Below are 22,253 nucleotides of genomic sequence, written 5' to 3' on the forward strand. Positions count from 1 at the left end.
CTGGACATTTGAAATTGTTCGTTTTTCCAGTCAGTAGTTTCGTAAAAGTATGCTTCGAGTATCTGTTTGCTCTTTTTTCTTTTTATCAATGTGGTTGTTTTTTTTGAGAGGCGGCAGAACGCTATGCCCCAATCTATAACAAATTAGTTCAAGTTGTCTACTGACACTCATTCAAATGGGCCATGTTTTGTCGACCGTAAACTAGAAAAATGGACTCTCCATGGCAAACTCTTGGTGGCGCACTGCATTGTGAATCGCCCGAATTGAGTCATTGTGGGATATTTTTTTTCCATTTCTTGTAGTTACACTTGAAGTTTTAAAAACGGTTACAAAAATAACTTGCATATTTCCTTAATGAATGCCAATTTCAAAAGAGTCCTCTTTTTTTTTTTTTTTAATAAAAAACGTATTTCTGTTTTACATATTTTAGTTTTAGCACCATATTTAATGTATAAAAAAGGACAGAATGCTTTATGTTGGAAGTATCCTGTACATCTACACATGCCGGAAAGCTTAATTTCTTATAAAGAGTTAAGACATTTGTAATAAAAGGTTTTGGGTTTGAACCCTACCTGAGCAAGCTTGTCGAGTTTTTCGCACAAGTTCCCCAACAGCACAGGGTTTGCAGTGCTTATACAGGGTGAGTAAAAAAAAAACGAAACCTAAATGTTGGGACGATTGTTTTAGTGAAGTTCTGCATATAGCACTTTCAAAATCTAGGATATGAAAGACCAATTCATAAGCTTTCTTTTAGTACAAGAATCATTCAAATCACTCATGTACTTTTCAGGTTACGGAATTTTAAACACAACCACCGTTTTGAGGTTCTGTCCATGGATCACAAAAGAATTTCAGTGTTCTTTCAGCAAAACAAAAACAAATCACATAGGGATGTGTGGTTTTTTTTTCGTTTTGATGAAATAACGCACACCTATTTTGTGATCCGTGGACAGAACTTTAAAACGGTGGTTGTGTTTAAAATTCCGTAAATTGGAAAGTACATGAGTGATTTGAATGATTCTTGTACTAAAAGAAAGCTTATGAATTGGGCTTTCATGTCCTAGATTTTTGAAAGTGCTGCATGCAGAACTTCAATAACACAATAGTCCCAACATTTAGGTTTCGTTTTTTTTTTTACTCACCCTGTATAAATTACGTTGGTGAAGGAGATAAAGCATTTGTACAAATTTACATCTTCAGGGTTCCCACGGTCATGGAAAAATCATGGAAAGGCCTGGAAAAAACGTCCTGGAAAATCATGGAAAACTGGAAAAAATAAAAAGTCATGAAAAGTCATGGAAATCAAGATCATGTAAGGGTTTTTTTGTTTGATGGGCCGCTTTAAGGATGGCCATTTCTGGCGGAATTATTTCACAGGGTATGTTGGGACCAGCCCTGTCCTCACTTGGAGCAAGGTTTTTCTCACTAAATCGGTAGTTGCATTACGGGGTAACTGCCGACGTTCCTACCACGTTCCACTATCACGTGGCTTCCTAAACGACTGAACACATGTAATAATTACTTTCAAGTTGGCCAAGATCGTCACACGCGCTACACAAATGAGCCTTCATCATCGCAACTGTTTCTCGCAGACGTACTGCTGGCTGTGGTTGTCGCACTTCTTCTCAATCCATCGGAAGCGGGTGTTCTGCGAGACGCAGTTGCGGTTGCCGTGGGTGCCGGGGACCGGTGAACCGACTTTCCAGCGCGTGAAGGTCACGGGTTCGCCGGAGGCCCACTCCCATTGGCCGAGGGTGTGCTGGTCATTCAGGCCTGAAAATGAATAAAAAATCAAAGGGGAAAAACCTAATTTTTGGTGGACTTTTCGGTTTTACAAAATGGGTGTCTATCATTTACAAAACAGATCAAAGAACTCATTTGCAGGGCCCAACTTCACAGTAAGCAGAAAAGCTGTGGTAACTACAGTAGAAAATTGTGCTAACCTTAAGCACTACAGGGCGAGTAAAAAAAAAGGAAACCCAAATGTCAAGACCATTTTGTTAATGAAGTTCTGCATGTAGCACTTCAAAATCTAGAATAGGAAAGCCCAATAAAAAAGCTTTCTTTTTAAGAATCATTCAAATCACTCACGTACTTTACAACACAACCACCGTTTTAAAGTTCTGTCCACGGATCACAAAAAAAGGTAAGTGTTCTTAGCAACTAAGCAATACGAAAACAATTCACACCATTTGTGTTCAAAATTCTGTAACTTGAAGAGTAAATGAGTCATTTGAACGATTCTTGTACTAAAAGAAAGCTTATTAAGTGGGCTTTCATATCCTAGATTTTGAAAGTGCTACATGCAGAACTTCATTACCAAAATGGTCCTGACATTTGGGGTTCTTTTTTTTTACTCGCCCTGTATTTCAAGGAGTGATGTGCTAACAATTGAACGTCCATGGAGATTTCTATTGTACACTAATTTCAGCATTTGTTTCCCCTTAGAACTAAGCGTGCCTTTTGCTGTGCTTACCTGTTATGGTCTCCGTGAAATAGACAGAGATTCTGTTAGCAGAAAAATTGGGTGCTTAGCAGCGCCATGATATTGGGCCCAGGTCACTAACAGAACAATTTTGTTCATTACAAGTTTCTACAGAGTTGAACAACTGACAGCAGCTGGAATTGAACCGGCATTTTCTGGAACACTGGAATTTTAGACACTCTGTCTGGTTTATTGTGTCTCACCTATCCAGAACTCTCTTCTTTCCACCAGTGGCTGGATCCAGTTGTAGATCTCATTTGTTGACACAGTCACAAGGTTGCCTTGGTAACTGGAGGAAGAAAGAAAAAGTAATTTAGAGGAACAGTTAATTTATGGTTATTTTTTAACACAATTCCTAAATTTGACTATTTTACTCCATTTTGAGAATTGCCTGGAGATTAAGTGGCATTACATTTAGACATCAGACATTGAAGGGGCATGTATTCAGCAGTATTGTAGTATTCGTACTCGGTACTCGTACTCAAGTACTTTTTTTAAGTACTCATACACGTACTCGAATGTCAAAGTACTCGTACTCGAAATGACGGTAGTCGTACTTGGGCAGCAAAGTACTCGTACTCGACATGTCGAAATTGTACTCGATCATTAAAGTACTTGTACTCAAATAGCAGTACTTGAAAAAAAAATGGCATAGCTTGACTTACGACGGCCTTATTTTATTATCGATATTTTCAGTTGGAAATGGTTGATTGGCTTACAGAGAAATCAAAGATTCCTGATTTTTCTCTGTGCACGTCTGGACAAACACATTTAACAGCCAGCCGTGAGTGGGTCTGTATATCAGTCTGACTGGACCTGGGCCAATTACGCACAATGAACCATTTGCCGTATGGCCGTATTCAGAAATACAAGTACTCGTACTCGTACTCGGAATACAAGTACTCATACTCGTACTCGGAAGTACAAGTACTCGTACTCGCAGACCTGAACTTGTAATCGGAAGTACTCGTACTCGGTAACCTAAGTACTCGGCAGTACTCAGTACTCGAAAAAAGTGCTCGACTACAACACTGGTATTCAGTCAGTTTTCATTACCCTTGTAATGCCTATGAATAGGCTAAATTGAGCCCGTTGTGTCGACAAGATGTATGAAAAGAACTGCCTTGAATAAACCATTCTGAATCAACTAACTATACTTTTGTGTTCTCAGAGACCAACTTTACCAGGCTTTTCTTGTCTATAAAGCTGTGGGCTTCATACCTTTCTCTGCAGATTCTCTGCGCTTCGTCCCAGGTTTCGGGATCCGTGGCCAGAAGGTAGCACATGCCATCAAACTCATGCCAACCTACACCAAAGAAAATCAAAACTCACATACTGAAATTTGTATCCTTTTGGAGACATTTCTTTGTTCTCGTGTAGTAAAGTTTACGAGTTTGAAAGTGGAGTTTCAAAATGCTCTTATTTTAATCAGAATTAATTTCCTAGGCTGAAATTTGGACTTAATATCCCTTTTCTAAAACTCTTCCATTTGCGACGGCTCAACCAACCTTGGAAATTCCTAGTTTTTGAGTAAACTCCATATATCTATTTCGTAAAAACCTTGTGGAGGTGTATTCATCTATAGAAATTGCCATGTGGAGACGTATACAATCTTTTGTTCCCTATTGTGTGCACGTCTCCAGAGGGCACGGTGTATCAGATCAAAATATCAAATCGATTTCTCTATTGAACACAAACACCTCACCACATTGACAATAAAACATTTTTTATTTATGATCATCCCAGAAATATGCAGGTTGTGGGTTAGAGTCCAGCCTGGGGTTATGGTGCGTGTGCCCTTGGGCAAGGCACTTTGTCACTCATTGCTTCTCCCCACCCAGGAGTAAATGGGTACCTGTGAGGGCAGAGATGGTCATGTTTTTGATCTAGCCGATTGCGTCCGATGTGGCAGCATTGAGTTGTATAATTGAATCAGGACGGAATACTGAAGTTGAATCAGGAAACATCTTGTGTCCGTTGAAAGAGTCCCTTTTGTTTCGGCTCGGCTCTGTACAATGCTGCTTTATGATTGGTCAGTTTATGCTCACCGTCCCCGCATCCGAGGTCCTGATTGGTGGCGTCGTCCGCTTGTATGTGGCTCCACTCCACCCGGACCCACCGGTTCCCGTTACACTTGTACATGCTGCCGGTGGATTCCTCAATCAGAAAGTCATCCTTGCTGGTAGTCGTGCAGCCCGGCGGAAGTTGAAGCTGTAGGGGAAACATTCAACAAAATCAACATTTAACCACTTTGCGCTGGGTATACAGGGTGAGTAAAAAAAAAAAAAAAAAAAATGTTGGGACCATTGTTTTAGGGAAGTTCTGCATGTAGCATTTTCAAAATCTAGGATATGAAAGCCCAATTCATAAAGCGTTTTTTTAGTAGAAGAATCATTCAAATCACTCATGTACTTTTCAAGTTACAGAATTTTAAACACAACCACCGTTTTAAGGTTCTGTCCACAGATCACAAAAAGGTGTATGTTCTTTCACCAAAACGAAAACAATTCAAACACATCCCTATGTGATTTGTTTTTGTTTTGCTGAAAGAACACTGAACTTGGTTGTGATCCATGGACAGAACCTTAAAACTGATAAGTCGCCCATGGTAATGAAAGAGTTAATGAGATAGCTCCTTACCGGAGTGTCAGTGGCGTATCCAGCGGGGGGGGGGGGGGGGGGGGGCGGGGCACTTTGGCCCCCCGACGGATTTTTTTGACAATTTTTTTTTTGTCAGCAATGATTTAAATACATTTTTCTAGAGTGTTTCTGACATTAATCCCACCAAAGAAAAACCCCGACAACAAAAGCTGTATACGCTGCTGCAGAGTTCGGAGATAGGTGCTACTATTGTGAATTCTTTAGGCATCAAATAAAGTTAGGCTAGTGCAGACGAAACTTACAGACTGATCAGCAGGTAAGGCTTCATCAGGGCCAACCTCTGCCTGGCCAGGAGGTTGTTCGGGCACATCCTCTCCGATGGGCTCAGGCTCACTGATGGGTACAGGCTCGCCGTCTGGGTCTACGCCTGACTCCTGTACCGATGCCGTACTGGGTCGGCCCTGTACTACAGCAGGGAATGGCTGAGGCTTATGGGAGGAGCTTGAAGATGATGATGAGGAGGAGGAGGAGGAGGAATGGCCACGGACAACAGTCGGAGAAGATGCTATCCCGTGAAGCTGTACAGTGTGTGTCAATAAAAATGTAGCAGTCAATCCATCAGTATTAAAAATACTAGCACTCTCCTTTTGCAAAACTTATGTATAGAGTCTGAAGGTGTAGTAATAATCTACACAATGGTCTTTATCCCATCTGATTTGGACACCCCAGTCCAGAGATACAGCTAATTAAATGAAAAAAACTTGAATTCCAAGTTGGGCCACTTTTCAGATTATCCTTAGTTTCTTTTGTACATAAATCGAAATAAGTTTAACATTTCTTCATAGCGCATCTTACTGGTATTAATTTCCTTTTTTTTGAGACATATTTATTGATTTTGTTATCTTGTTATTTACCAGATTTCTTTTTTATTGATGGATGTATTCTCTAAAGGAGTATGGAATAAATGTTTTCTTGAATTGAATTGAATTGAATGAAAGGCATTCACATACCTAGAAAGTGTGTGAATGCCTTTCATTAGATACCAGGTAATCTGAGAAGTGGCCCAAGCAGAATTTGACAGTCTTTACACGCTTTGCCGTAACTTTTAAATAAAAGGTCCAACTCACACTGAACAACATCCTGTCAAGGGTAAAGAAACACTCTATCATCTCATGGTAATTTTTTTCAAAAAAAAATTGAGTATTTAGTTACCTCACTAAAATGTTGCTTGACTGCTACATTTTTTTTAGACACGTCGTATGCGATTAAGTCAGCCACACAGGTTTACATAGACTATAATCCTGTTGCGGCCATCTTGATTTTTCCCATTCAAATCAACGTAATCAAAGCGAGACTGGAAGCAAAAATAGTCTGGTTCCTTTTTGAACAAAAAATATTATCAATCATTACTGTTATTGGATACAGGGAACATGACTGAAATGGTGGCAGCATGATAAAGGTATATTGACTTAGGCTATTGATCTTAGCAATACTCAGGACTTGACAACATATCGCAAAAAAACCCTGAAAAACAATCCAGGATTTTTAACAGAAAAATATAACAATTCAATAGCGAGTCCTTAAATGAAACATTCTTTAAAAGGTATAGGGCCTCCCTTTTATTTCTATACTTCTCATATATTGTTTTGCCTCTAAAGAAGGGTCGGTCCTTTGGAGGGGTAAAAATGAAGAAGAAAAAAATTGAAGTTGCACCCGTATAGATGACTAAGTTAATGATGCCAAGTACGTTTTGTCTCTATTTTCTTTTCTTCAAATGGCTTTACCATGAGTTGATATCACAGAATAAAATAATGAAACCACGTACATTATATCTGCACCATGGCTGTAGTGGCAGCCATCACATAAATGTACCAGTTAAGGTATACTGTAGACCATTGATATGATGAGAGGCACCATCCTCTCATCTACTGTGATTGAACTGGTTGCTATATGTCGTACGTCGCGTAAAAATCTGGTATTCCTTTCAATTTTTAACACAGAGCCTGATTGCCTGAATTTTGATTTTTGTTTTTAAATGGCCTTCCAGACAAGGTCGGCGGTAATGAAATTGTTTGATTTTTTCTTGGGTCAGGAGTCCAAAATAGGGTGAGACAAAAATGAGAACCAAAGAAAAAAAATGTACGCCCATATGGCTAAGATTCTGCAAAAAGAAAAAAGTCATTCTTGGGACTGTGAAACATGCTACAAATTGATACTTTTTTGCCAAAAAAATACTGGGAACAAATTGGGGCTACTCACTGTCCAGATAGTAGTTGAACCATTGGTCCATATTCCTACTGGTTGGCCTTGCACCTTACTGCCTGGTCTAGAGTGAATGCTTTGTCCATTGGAAGCTCTGCCTGGTATTTGGGGCCTGCTGCCGACTGGATTAGGGTTTGGGTCTTCACCAGCGTAAACTGGAGCTCTGCCGGCTGACTGGAAGTTCTGTTCAGAAGGTGGGAACTGATGGTCAGGACCTTGGCTACTGGCATGGCTTCCAGGGAGGTAGGGGTTGCTTTCTGCAGGTTGTTGATGATAAGGGTACTGGGCAGGAGTTCCAGGATAGTAAGGATCTCCAGGGCGGGGTTGGTGGCCGGTTCCAGCTGAGGGGTCCTGGGGATTCCAACCCTGGCCTGATGGATACTGAGGTACGGCACCTGTCTGAGCTGGGTACTGTGGATTACTGCCTCCTTGATGATAGGTTCCTCCACTGGAGTCTGAGCTGAAGGCATCCTGACCTTGTTGGTAAGGCCTTCCAGGACCTTGATAGCGGCTCCCTTGGGAATTGGTGGCAGAAGCGGGATCTCCGCCTTGGTCAGGATAGTATGGTTGTCCATCTCTGGTGAAGTAGTAGGGCCATACTGGTTGCCCTTGGGCATCCGGTTGTGGAGGGAGTGACCCATCTGGATATGTTCTGGGTGGGACATCCCCACCCCCAGTTTGGTGCTGCCCCCCGCTGTTGGGGTAACCTGGGTTCCACTGACCTTGTTGTGTGTTTGCATCAGGATACTGTGCTTCTGAGCCGGAGTCCTGTGGGTACAGTGAAGGATCTTGCGGGTAACCCCCTGGGTTCTGTGGATACACTTGTGGGTTTTGTGGGTAAACGTCAGGGTTTGTCTGGTGGGCCCCAGCGTTTTGCGAGTACACTTCCGAGTCCCGTGGGTACGCTCCTGGATCGTCTGGGTACACCAAGGGGCGGTGTGGGTCAAAGCTCACCCCTGGCTGCTGAGGTTGATAAGGCCCGTACCCTGGATCAGGCTGTTGAGGGTATATATGACCTGTTTGCCCTTGTCCAGGAACAGGGTCCGGGGGACAACACTCCACCTCTGGATTGGGTACGAACCCAGGGTCTTCTCCAGGATAAACAAATCCTTGATCTGGTACAAATTCACCCCCATAAGGAAGGTACCCTTCAGGCGATGGGTGCGACCCAGGTACAAACGGGTACTCTGGGGGTAGACCAGTGTCGCCTGGCTTGGGTTGGTGACTGAAAGGGTCTTCGACGGGTATGCCGGGGTTTTGCTGAGGGATGAGGGGTCCTGGATAGGAGATTCCTTGCCCTGGGTCAGGGCAGCAAGAGGGTAGGCCCTCTGGAGGAACAGATCCTTGGCTTGGGCAGCAGGATGGTAGAGTATCTGTGATGGTTACTCCGTGGTTCTCACCCTTACAAGCACCTAGGTGGGAAATAAAACAAAATTTTGAAAGCATTCGCTTTAAATAATATTCCTTATTATCATGATGGTAACCTCTAAGTGAACAGATGTGTATCATCTTAACGCACGTAGTACAGGCTTGGATAAGTCAGTGCAAAAATAAAATAGAATCAATGCCAAACTCAAAATTGGAGTCGTAAATGTTTTAGAAATCCACTCTCTGTAGTAGCCAATTCTAGAACCCTAAGAGATTCCAAGCAGCACCGACCAGAACATGACCACGCCAAAAAGCAAGCTAAGTTTTCTATATGTGAAATCTGCTGATTCCAATGAAACTTAGGTGATGAAGAGGTTTCTAAGAGAGCAATCAAAATAATGGCCTTGCATAGATTCACTACAAAAGTTACTTTGTGGATGTCATTGTAACTTTATGTTCTTTCTTTTTTGCCGGGGAAATCTGGGGTCAATTTAAAACTCAATCTTGAGTCCTGAACAGAAACTGAATCAATCCCAAATTCCTCATAATTTTGTTACCTCATATTGAAATAAGGCTTATGATTTTTTAATTTCATAGCTGACTTCTGTCACGAGTTCATCAAAATCAAATCAGAACTCAACCCAATAGGAGAAACGATGACAAATTAATGCCTTTTTCAAGGTCCAATGTGGCTGGACGAGTATTACTTGACTAACCCTCCTGCTGTTTGAACAGTCATAGACAGTCAAAAAATCAATCCTCTGCCCCTGCCATGCCTTTTACACAGGCTAGTCGCCAACAGTCAGATCATATTACTAGTAAGCACTGTGACTAGTCAAATTCGGTCAACAGACAAAAACAGCCAAGAAGTAGACACAGCTGGCTTATCAACCACATATAGTCAAAGCATAGCTGTATCAAGTTACATAAACAGTCACAGCCAGTCAATCCTGCTTTAAGTAGGCTGGGAGCTCTTAACTGTCACTTGATTGATTTTGACTGAAAGGACAACTTTGAACAGAATGTGTGTTTGCATAGGAGGGTTAGCTAATGATGGTGTTGCAAAAGACTAGTGATTGACTTGTGTGGCCTCGTTTTTTTCAACTTACCATCTTTAGAGTCCTTGATGATCACTGTCAATTTGTCGTGCTCCCCTAGGACGGCATTCACCGGGGAGGTCAGAGTTAGACGGAACCGCTCTCTGTTCTCCTCCAGCTCATCGGCGATGATGTCAACGTCCCAGGTTGCCATGTTAACCCCGGGGTCAAACTGGAGCTGGCGGGCCCGCGGCGGGGCGTAGTCCTGGCCGGCCACGGCCGTCAGGTCACTGACCTCGATGTCGACGAAGGAGGACAAGGAGTGGTAACCGGCACGCATGATGTTAATCTGCAGGGTACCGACCGCCTCGCACACCATGTAGTCGCCGCGCGTGAACTGGATGTGCGGCCACCTGAAGTCAAATCTGTTGAGGAAGACGCAAGAATCTCAATGCCTGATAAACTTGGGGACTATGATTTGTGACAAATGTACTACAGCAGCAGCAATATGTGTTTGCGTTTCTAATAGTAGCTTCCTTGTCTACCCTTGGGAAAGGCACTTTGTCACGCATTGCTTCTCTCCACCCAGGAGTAAATGGGTACCTGTGAGGGCAGAGATGGTTATTGTGGTTGATTTAAGCTGCTTTGCGCCGAAATGGCAGCATTGAGTTGTATACTCCCCAGGGAGCTGAGATGGTATTTGGAATGTTTCATTGGCCTAATGAGCAGGGTAATAATCAGCGCCTTGCATCCTTTGGTAATTTGTTGCTCTATAAGTACAGTTATTATTATTATTATTATTATTAGAACCCAAAAATGGAGAATACACACAACAAGAGGGTCACAACAGTGACAAAATGTTATTGGCAAAGTTGTAGTTAAAGGGAATATACAACATTTGCTTTTGCTGGAATTTTCAGAAATGGATGGATTTGGGGGCTAGTATTTTATAGCAAATATTGTAACACTGACTAATTGTTCGACGTTTTGGGTTCGTAGATGCTGGAAAAACCAAGAAAAACGATCATGCTCTTGTAGTCTGGTTCCCTGACCCCACTTAAGATGAAACAGAGCAATTTATAGACGTTATGGAATTGTAGGGTCAGGGAATCAGTCTAGCTGGCTTGTACCAGTTTACAGGTGTGTCATCGATTGCAAAGAATCTGCGGACTAACTATTAAAATATGATAAATTGGGAGCAGTATTTGAAAAAAAGAAGTTTTTTCCAACGCTGATCGGCCAACCAGCGTTGGAAATTGATACAAAAATACCACTTTTCTGGAAATGTCAGCACACCAGGTGCCATGATTTTGCAGGCTGCTTTACACCAGACTGGGACATGGAGTGCTCTGAAACATGCAAAACTAAATCAGGCCAACTTTACTCACTCTTTTCCAAAATTTCCATTGGGCTAAGAAAAGGTCCTCAGTATTTCACCAACCAAGTTTGCAGACTCAATTTAATTTTTAAAGGAGACATTTCTTTAATATGTTGCACATGAGATGGAAGTCAAGTGATTTCAAAATGAGGCTAAAGACTAGACTGGTACATGTCCAACCATGGTCCAACTACTTGAACAGACTGACCTCTTCATTTATTGTCATTAGTCTGGTGGCTGACTATGGAGAAATGTGTAGTAAATAGAGACTAGTTCCCGGTTCATGCCACATGTTTCTTTTGGCACAGTTGATTGATGCAGTACTAAAGCAGTGTTGGACTGGTTGTTTCAGGTGCCAGTCCATTTTCTTGTATTGCATGTTTTCAATACCTTAAGTTTTGGGACTCTCATACACAGTATTCAGAGACCCAAATTTTCGGACTAGCTTTAGACTGTCATTCACTAACAGCCCATTAAGGTATTTCGTAATAATTTGGTTTTTTTTTAATGTTTGCAAATGTTGTATATTACCTTTAAGATAATCACAAGTCAGATCACAAGTCAATCACAAGGTCACAAGTACCAGGGGATGAACAGCAACAAGCATTACTTGACCGAGCCCAGTCTAATGTGGCTTTCGCGAACCCGGGATTCCGGGGTTCGCATTCATGAGCACCCTACTGAGATAATGGCTTCTCAATCAGTTAACGACCATAAATATGTTCACACATACGGTGGGAGTGCATAGTTTGTCCTTGATCATACCATGGAGCTTTTTTTTGTAGCTTCATGATCATACAGTCAGGCTATCCCCAATGTATGTACGTCGTCGTTGTGTCCAGAGCCACCTGCCTCCCATCAGAATTTGAGTGACGAGTGACGAACCAGTTAAGTGCTGGAGAGCTACCTACATCTGAGAAAGCCACATTAGACTTGGCTCAGTCCAGTAATTGAAATACCTTTGCCACATTTCATGTGAATAGGTTGTGATTTGGCTCGAGAATGGACTTATGATTGCCTTGTGAGGGCTTAACTAAAGTCGCTTGGAACCATACTTGTTGATGGTGGGGTAGCCCATATTACTGTGTCTTCACAACAAAATACCAGTCAATCAAATAAAATTTTGCCCTTCACAGACATATAAACACTGTATACTCAGTGTGTTACCTCCCGAGTGAAAGTTGGAAAAAATCACTCGGGTGGGACTCGAACCCACGACCTCCTGCTTACTAGTGCAGACGTTTTACCACTCGACCACCGAGATAGGGCAAAAACCTAATTTGATTTACATCACCCCAACACAATAAGAATTCCATCTTGTGAAAATACCAGTCAACCTACCTTTGGCCCATCAGTGCATTACCGTTGCAGTCATAGATCGAGAACATGAAGCTGTCGTTATTGACATGAATGTTCTCGTTCATGATGTACATGATGCTGCGATCGTTGACCTCCTGTTGCGTGAACTGTCCCTGGACCCGCCTCCTCGTGACCAGGTTCTCTAGGTAGCCATGCTGCGGTTCTTGGATGATCATGTAGGTGATTCCGTCGGCCGCACACTGGTCTTCGGCATAGAGGGTCAGCCGGCTCAGGATGAAAGCGTAGCGGCCGTTCCGGCTTTCCATTTTGATCGGGATCTCGTTGGTGATCAGCCGCGGTGGCTCGCTGTCCATCCGGTCAATGTTGATGGTGAATTTCACCGGCTGGGTCGCGACGGAGTCCTTGATGAGGAAACCTTGATTGGTGTTATCCGTGACGACGAAGTAGAAGCTATCTGTATCGGTTTGTCCGAGGTGTGAGAAGTGCTGGTAGGATAGGTCGTAGTTGTTCAGATCGTACTGAGAGAACCGATCGGTGACGGGTATCCCGGCGAGGAGTAGGCGTCCGAATTGAAGAGGGTGCGTGATGATGAATGTCACGATGTGCGGCGGAGTGTCTTGGTCGATGGCTTCCAAGTTGGATGGCGGGATGATGAGAGATCCTCCTTCTGGGACCTCCAGGGGTTCATTGATGATCAGAGACGGGAGGGCGTTGTCCACAGGTATCACTACGATGTGGAAGGTATCGTTCCGTGTCTGGTAGCCGTTGGTCACGCTGAACATGAAGTTGTCGTTCCGGATGCGGTCTGTCCGCTTGTGCACGTAGATGACCCGTTGTCCGATGATGGATATCTGGGAGAACGCCGAGATGGGGATTCCGGGCCGCGATATGTCCTCCAGCTGCCCCTCGGTCGGAGGGTTGTTTATCGTGAAGGAGATTTCGGCTGGATTGTTGCTGTTGTCAAACGCCGTCAGGCACTCTGGGGGTATGATGACGAATTCACCCTCCAGGACCTCTACGCCCGAGTTGATCAACTGTAACGGCTCTCGCTTGGTGTTGGTGATGTCGATGCGGAAACTCTGCTTCCCCGTGGAGTGGACACCGTCCGTGACATCAAACCGGAACCGGTCCAGACCTTTGGAGCCTAAATCCGAGGTGTGGAGGTATCGGATGAGGTTCAGGTCCAGCTCTTCCTGAGTGAAGTTGGAGTTCAACAGGGCTATATCCATCCAGGTGTTGTCGGGGAGCTTGCGTTGGAGAACACCTCGTCTAGGAAGGGTCAGGATGCTGTAATAGAGCTGATCGGCTGTTGTGTCCCCATCCGTTGTCAGAAGGACAACTGGTGAGATGATCCGACTCTCCTGTATATCCAGCGTGATGCCGGCATTTTTGATAATCTCTGGTGGCTCGTCATTGACCTGAATAATTGTGACGAAGATTGACTTCTGCACTGTGTGCTTCCCATCCGTGACCCGTATGGCAAAATCGTCGCTGGAGCTCTCCGAGCCATCATGGACGTACGTGAGGCGCAGCGTGTTCAGGAGTTGATTGAGGTTGAAATCAAAGATGGGAAGGCGGGATTCGGCTGGCAAAGCCCAGTCGACCAGGCTGCCGTACCGCGGGGACTTGATGACTGAGAACATCAGCATCTCCATAGGGATGTCCAAGTCGGAGGCCATGATGTAGTCCGTGCTCAGCTTGAAGAAGGAATTCTCGTAGACGGTGAAGTTTTGAACAGTCAGAACTGGCACTTCGTCGTTCACTGGGATAATGTTCACGGTGAAGGATACATTAGGAGAGAGGTGTTCCCCATCTGAGACATACAGGATAAATGAATCAGCCATGGGTTCGATACCAGAGTGATTGAATTGGACGTAGTTGATGTTGCCGTTTACAATGTCTTGGTAGCGAAAGAACACAATTGGCTTGCCGGCGTTGCTCTTCTCGTACCCAGGGCTTGGCAAGATGTTCTCCACCAGGCCCCACTGTGGCTGGCCAACGATATGAAAGGTCAGCTGATCGAGATCTGAGTCCCGATCGATGGCGCTCAGGACATCCAGAGTTAGCGGCGCCTTGCCGCCCTCGTTGACGAAGTATGGATTCCCGAAGACAATCCCAGGAGCTTGGTTGTCGACCGGGGTGATAGTGATTTGGATGTCGTGCACGGGGAGGTTGGGGGAGGATGGGATGCTCTTGTCAGAGACCACGAAGCTGATGGAGTCCTGGACGGGGACTTTGCCCGTCTCCCCGCCCATGTGGACGTAGCTGATGCTCCCTTGCCGGACGTCCTGCTGCGTGAAGCGGTTGACGATGATGCCATTGCGAAGCACCACGCCCCGCTTGGGATGCTGCACCACAATGAAATGCAGCAGCATGTCGTTGGTGTCCACGTCCGTCGCAGCTAGGACCTCGGACGTGATGGGTATCTCCCCTCCCTCGGCAATGGTCAGCCTTGTGATCAGGCCCGGGAGGATCTCTGGGAGCTGGTCGTTCACCGGGGACACACTCACAAGGACCTTACGGGAGACGCTGTGGACGCCGTCCGACACGGCAACTGAGAATTCATCGCTGGGCACTTCGGACCCGCCATGGATGTATCTGTTGGAGATAAATATGAAAATAATAACTTAACATAAAATGAAACAATCCTTCCTAACAAAAAGCTCCTTAACCCTAACAATCCCCATCCAGTCAAAACTCAAAAACCATGGTTTGTTGGAATATGTTGGAGTGAGTACTGCACTAGTAAACTCATTATGCTTTAAACATAAAATGGGGTCGGCATACCACCATAATCAGAGTCCAGCAGTTTTGTTTACAGTTAACGACATGGTATTGGAATTTGCAGGACTGAGGAAGGTTCCTAGTTAATCACTATAGAGGGTTAGGGTTAATACCCTACATTCCTCATTCATTATACAACAATATCATTACGAACTCACTTCTAAAGTTATTGGTTTGCTCGTTTGTTGGGGTATTTCCACATTATTTTGTTTTCAAAATTCAAGTAAATTCCATGAAAATTTGACATGCTGGTTTAATCTTTCTCAGTGACTCTGTTCAGGAAGTTTCATCCAAAAGTTTACACTTACAGAATCCTCCTTACAGAATTAAACTGCTGTTTTATGTCTGGGTTAACCTTAGCTTGTGACACACATGAAACAGTCAAGGAACTTTCCTGAATTACAGTAAAATCTTAGATCACAATCTTAGGATACTATGGTAATGTTCCAGATCAAGCACATGTGTGGGGAAATTGATTGCAGGGTAGGGAAATTGTACCCTTCCGCTAGCAGTGTTAACACATGTAGCACTACCAGGCCAATGTTAGGTGAAATATGGGTTAACTGAGTATGTAATGTAGGTGACATATGGGTTAATTGAGTATGCAATGCATTGCAGGGTAGGGAAATTGTACCCTTCTGCTAGCAGTGTTAACGCATGTAGCACTACCAGGCCAATGTTAGGTGAAATATGGGTTAACTGAGTATGTAATGTAGGTGACATATGGGTTAACTGAGTATGCAATGTAGGTGAAATATGGGTTAACTGAGTATGTAATGTAGGTGAAATATGGGTTAACTGAGAATGTAATGTAGGTGACATATGGGTTAACTGAGTATGTAATGTAGGTGAAATATGGGTTAACTGAGTATGTAATGTAGGCGAAATATGGGTTAACTGAGTATGTAATGTGGGTGACATATGGGTTAACTGAGTATGTAATGAAGGTGAAATATGGGTTAACTGAGTATGTAATGTAGGTGACATATGGGTTAACTGAGTATGTAATATAGGTGACATATGGGTTAACCGAGTATGTAATGCAGTGGGGAGTGTGGCTAGTGGTTAGGGTTCGTGACTCTTGATCAGAGGGTCAGGGGTTCGAATCCAGCTATTGGTCATATGTTGTGTCCTTGGGCAAGCCACTTCACCCCCACTTGCCCCTCTCCACCCAGGAGTATAAATGGGTACCGGCATTGGCTGGGGAGTAACCTGCGATGGACTAGCATCCCGTCCAGGGGGAACAGAAATATTCTCAGTCATTTCATGCTACTGAAACGGGAGACAAACGCCGGCCTGATGGGCCACATTTGCTCGTGACAGAGTTTACTCTTTTTTTTACCAGAAGCACAATAAACTGTCCCTTTTAAAAAAAAATTTAATATTTGTTTTTTGAAACTGCGTTTGAACGAATATTTAAATAGTCGAAACTCGCCGATCAAGTTTACACACGCCAGCAAAAAGTGCGTGCCGCGCCCGTCAAATGTTGCATGCAAAGTGCGCTTGGTAAAACTTTACAATTACGTTGTAAAATAACATCACACTCGTGTACATAGGTTTTCTTCCAAATATTCAAGCCGGTTTTTCGAGTCTTCTGTTGATGATCGAATATTTGAATTGAAGGTATATTCGAGACAGCCCTAAAACACAACATTTACATTAGTGGATTTATTGTAAGTCCCTGCAAGTCCATCACAAGTTCTCTACTCCCAATTCTGGTTACAAGCTAATCAAATGAGATTTTACATAGACATTCCATTCTTATTTTACATCCCCTGTTATTTATGACTGGACTATTTACCGGTACTTGTGACTGGACTTGTGATGTGCTTGTGACTGGACTTGGGATTTACTAGAAACTGGACTTGTGATGTACTTGTGACTGGACTTGTGACTGGACTTGTGATGTACTTGTGACTGGACTTGTGACTGGACTTGTGATTTACTTGTGACTGGACTTGTGATTTACTAGAAACTGGACTTGTGATTTACTTGTGACTGTCCTTGTGACTGTCCTTGTGATGTACTTGTGACTGGACTTGTGACTGGACTTGTGATTTACTTGTGACTGGACTTGTGATTTACTTGTGACTGGACGTGTGATTTACTTGTGACTGGACCTGTGATTTACTTGTAAATGGACTTCTGATGTACTTGTGATTGGACTCGTGATTTACTTGTGACTGGACTTGGGATTTATTTGTGACAGGACTTGTGATTTACTTGTGCCTGGACTTGTGATTCACTTGGGACTGGACTTGTGATGGACTTACGAGGGACTCGACAACATCCCTGAAACAAAGCAACAACATTTTTTCAAATTGATACCTTACTCTGCCAGCACTGAGATCGCCAACCGTGAATGTTCCGCCAACTGTCAAATTGACGTTGCCGACTACGATGACTCCGTACTCTGGCAGTGAGGTCAGTGTGATCACGAGGTCATTCACTGACGTGTCCATGTCCGTGATCATAAAATGGGTCGGCAATATCCCCAGGATACCACCCTCGGCTACCATGAGGTTATTGGTGAAAATTACCGGGGCTCGGTTGTTAACAGGTAAGACAGTGACGTCGAAGGTCTGACCGAGCACGACGTTGCCGTGCAGGTCCGACACTGAAAACAGAAACCGGATTTCGCGGGGATCGGGGCCGATTTCTTTAAACGGTGGCATGTAGGCTATCGTGTGGTGGTCGATGTCTCGTTGCTGGAAGGTGCGAACTGCAGGGATGGTAGGATCTTTCATGGGCATGACCACGCCCGTGGTGGAGAAAATCCGGCCCGCGTCTGTCAGGCTGTGGGTGGAGATGACATAGGGAGGGGTGGTGATAGTGTATCGGAGGTCTCCATCGTCTGACTCGGTATCAGTGTATCGGAGATGCTCCCGCGTGATGAAGGCAATCTCCGTTTCCTTGACGGTGATGGATAGTGTGGCTCCTGGGAAGACTTCTGGAGGAAGGTCATGGACGGGAGAGATGCTGACTAGCACGACTTGGGTTGGAGAGACGTTTGGCGGGATGCTGTTGTCCAGGAGGATGATATCGAAGGAATCCATGAACTGCTCTTGGCCGAGGTGGTGGTAGTAGATCATGCCACGGAACAGGTCTCGCTGGGTGAAGTCGGTGACGGGATATCCAAAGCTGTCGGCCGAGTACTTCTTCAGGATTTCACCTGCCTGGGGAGGGGTGGTGATCCTGTACACGATGTAGTCATCGTTGGAATCCTTGTCGGAGGCCAGGAGGGCAAAGCGGGTGACGCGCACCGTCTGACCCTCGTTGACCTCAATTTGAATATTGCGGATGAGCGTGGGGGCGCTGTCGTCATTTGGGAGGATGTTGATCGGGAACGAGGTGTGAACGGTTTGTGACATGTCCGTGATGCGCAGCTCGACGCTGTCTTTTAAGGTGTCGCTGTCGTCGTGGCGGTAAACCACCGAACCCGCGGCGATGTCGCGTGGAGTGAACATGATCATCGGTCGATTGTTTAAGAGTACCCTGCCGTGACGTGGGCCACTGACGACTTTTATTCTGACTCTGTCCAGGTTATCGTTGTCCACGATCTCCAAATTTTGCGGGCGGATTGGGCGGGACTGTCCCTCCAACAATGTAAGCCCACGGTTGACCGATACTCTTGGGGCATTTGTCTGGGTGGGCTGAACGGCAACCGTTAATGTGACGGGGTCACTCTTTGCAAAATATTCGTCATAGACTACAAATTCAATCTCGATCAATCTGACAGTTGGGTAGCTCCTGTCTGGCGCTTTGTACGCAATATTCAACCGCGATAGGTCGGCCTGGCGGAACGATTCGATTGGCCGGCTTTGGTCGTCCAGGTGCACAATGCTACCCTCCCCCGGGCCTGGGGGTTTACTGACGTAGAAAATCAGGTCACCGGAACGTGTCTCGTCATCTGATCCGGACATAACGTCGGTGGTGATCGTGGTCAAGATGAACTGATCCACGTCAAGGATGTACTGTGCCAGGAATGCCTCCACTGGATGCTGATTCTCAAACGCCGGCACAATGTCCACTGGGAGGTAAAGCCGCTCCGTGAATGGCTGGTCGTGTTTCTGGGGGTCGTCGACCTCTATACTGAGCGGAATGTAATCCATGTTGGGCGACGGGGGTAAGACGTGCTGGTACCGCAAGTTGAGGTACAGGAAGTCGTCGCAGTTTTCGTACAGCGCCCTGACGTCCTGCGTTTCATCTCCTACCCCCCTGATCAGGTGTCCGTAACGCGGCAGCCCGCTGGTGACTGTGTTGACGCGCACGAAGCAGGAGGCTTCCGGCGAGCGGTCAAAATCAAAGTCCAGGATGCGCATGTCGATGGGGTCTGAGATGCCGTTGAATTCGTCCACCGCGATGTTCATCATGGGCTGGACCACGCGGTAGGGTGCCTGAGTCACGTTGACCGTGATGTAGAAGGTCTCAATGACAGTGTCGGTGTCTGTCAGCATGTAGGCACGGAGCTTGATGATGTCCTGGTCCAGGAGCGGTGATCCTGAGTGGATGTACCCGATGGTGCCTGGGAAGAACTCGCAGTCAAACACCTGAGAGAGAAGAATGAGAACTAAAGTTATTTTCAAAGTTGGTTCATCTGTACTTTCTGGTAAAACAGATTTTCAAATTAAACTGCTTAATTTCTACATGAACATGTACCTGTAAGTTAGAAACATGTTTGTTTGGGAGCTTTCCAACATGGCGCATGGCAAGGGAAAACAAATTGCCCTTGACAGTGTCCCACACAAAATTAAAAAAAAAACCCTGATTGTCGGAACTACGATATTATGGTGCAAAGACCACAATGGAAACAATCAATCACAGCCAGTCATCCTGCTTTATGAAGGCAGGGAGCACTCAACTGTTAAAAACAGTCACTTGATTTATTTTGACTGCTGGGTTGGCCTTGTTGAAATTGCCAGCCAGTGAAAGAGGGTTTGAAGAGAAGTTTACGGCACAGCGAAGGTATTATTTTTTTTCGTGTTTATTGAGTAAAACTAACTTTTGCAAGTACTTCCGATTGTCTCAGATTGTGTGTTAAAACTTACATTTCAAGACAAATTTATCATGTTCTACAGATAGATTATATGTCTTAACGACCTCTCATTAGTGATTAACCAACTAGTCACGCAGACTCTTTATAGATGGAGGTTTTTCCAACATTCTTTTTTTACCAGATAAAAATTAAATCGATTCTAAAAATGTTGGAGTCACTCAAACCTACAGGGAAATTCATCAAATTTAAATTGTTCAGCAAAGCAAAGCCTGGGCTAAATCTTTGGTGCAATCTGCGCTCCTCAAGTGTACAAAATGCCATGGACTATATCAAAGCAGACATGTATTGCAAACAAATGTTTAAAGTTTGACCCTTTTAGGGTTTTGGGTTTCAGGTGCTTTGACTCAGATAATCTTCCCCTGCAGTTGCTTTACTAGTGAACTCCCAAAGGGATCATAAAGTACATCACTGGAGTGTACTTAAACCTGTGTGTAACCTTAGGAACTCTGTAAAAAATTGCTTGTTGAAGGACTTACATATGTACTGGTACACCTGTACATGTACATGTACATGTATCTGTACAGTTTATTGTGCAAAATGTATGATGTACCACACATGTCCAATGCACAACTGTTGTATTATTGCTTTAAGTCCCTTCCAAAAAGTTCCAAATATTCCTTTTAAAATGTATTCAAATGGGTTATTTAAACTGACATTCATAAATACCTCAGACAGTTTAGCTATTCCTATTGGTCGAGAGCCCGTCACGTGGCCGTTATTAAACGGATGATAAAGACATGGCTAGCTGGTCTTAAACACTTTTCCAGTGTCACAATAAAATGTGGACTCCTAAAAATCCAGTGCCTCTTACCGTTTCATTGGTTGAACGTTCACAATCCTCACGTAGGCATGCGCAACACTACAAGTGAGTCAGAATTTTATAGTTCTAAATTCAAAACGCAACGCCCCAGGTGCGTTCTGCGTGACATCGTGCAGAACATGTTACGCGCGCGTTAATCTCCATAAAAGGGTTGTTTACATCTTACTCGCCAGCTGAACACTCCATTATTTTGCTAGAGGGATGTTTCAAAAAGCATGAAGTGAACTTGTTGAACAAAATCGGGATTTTTTGAACGAATTATTTGAAATTTTTTTACGGATAAGGTATTTATGAATGGGAATAAATATGTGCTCGGTCGGTATTTATCACTCGTTTAATACCGCTTAGAGTCTGGGTGCTGATAATTACCCTCGCCTCCGGCTCGGGTAATTATCAGCACCCAGACTCTAAGCGGTATTAAACGAGTGATAAAAACCTCCGGAGCGCACATTTATTCCCTTATTTAACACTGGGTTCATACAGTGTATTTGCATTCAATCTGCCCTGACAGCTAAGGAACATGTCAAGTGAACATCACTTTTATTCATTTCAGTTCAATTCAAGAGACTGTAATGATCAAAGCCTGGCGGTCTAAGGACTTATATTATTGAGATGGCTTCAGCTCACAGGACAGAATTTCAACAGAAGGAAAGAACGGACCAGTGATGGGTGCAACAGCAAAAATAAACAGATGAAATAAAGATAGAAGATGGAAATGAAATATACCGTCTTGACTCTCTCTGATGTTTGAATATTTCTAGTCAAAACACAATCATTTGTACAATTTCTACTCACGCTTTGATCGTCCACACTATCTAGTAGCCCGGTACAAAAATTACACCTTGTTCTCTTGAATCCCAGATCTAGACTGCCTAAACCGCGCGCTGTGTGCACTGCGCGCCCAAAATCAACACATTGTATATAATTTGCCCTAGAAAATAAATAGGCTGTGCGCTGTCTGACTGTTACTACGTGCAGCGCCCCCAGTTGTCCTAGTCTATTGCAATACTTTATTTATCTTTAAAAGATGTAAAACAGCAATTCCATATGGCTGGGCAGCTCACTCTTAAAAACAGTTTATTACAAACATACTACTATTACTAACACCCCTGTTGGTTAAAACAGATCATCTCTGTTGGTGT

The 22,253-nt window shown here is 44.1% G+C and overlaps 1 protein-coding gene across 1 annotated transcript in view; it reads right to left on the bottom strand.

The window, feature by feature from the left end:
• Positions 1-1,079: 1,079 nt before the first annotated feature.
• LOC119728344 (FRAS1-related extracellular matrix protein 1-like) overlaps positions 1,080-22,253 on the bottom strand; it is a 34,420-nt gene continuing 13,246 nt past the window's right edge. The window contains exons 3-11 of the mRNA XM_038200547.1: positions 17,564-19,785; positions 12,473-15,049; positions 9,826-10,178; positions 7,346-8,760; positions 5,389-5,664; positions 4,534-4,696; positions 3,707-3,791; positions 2,689-2,774; positions 1,080-1,773 (exon numbers count right to left, since the gene is read on the bottom strand). Coding sequence (XP_038056475.1) covers positions 1,571-1,773; positions 2,689-2,774; positions 3,707-3,791; positions 4,534-4,696; positions 5,389-5,664; positions 7,346-8,760; positions 9,826-10,178; positions 12,473-15,049; positions 17,564-19,785 — 7,380 coding nt within the window. The 3' untranslated portion in view covers positions 1,080-1,570. The remainder of the gene's footprint in view (positions 1,774-2,688; positions 2,775-3,706; positions 3,792-4,533; positions 4,697-5,388; positions 5,665-7,345; positions 8,761-9,825; positions 10,179-12,472; positions 15,050-17,563; positions 19,786-22,253) is intronic.

The sequence above is a fragment of the Patiria miniata genome, unplaced genomic scaffold (genome assembly GCF_015706575.1).
Source record: "Patiria miniata isolate m_02_andy unplaced genomic scaffold, ASM1570657v1 HiC_scaffold_20, whole genome shotgun sequence".
Taxonomy (NCBI): Eukaryota; Metazoa; Echinodermata; class Asteroidea; order Valvatida; family Asterinidae; genus Patiria; species Patiria miniata.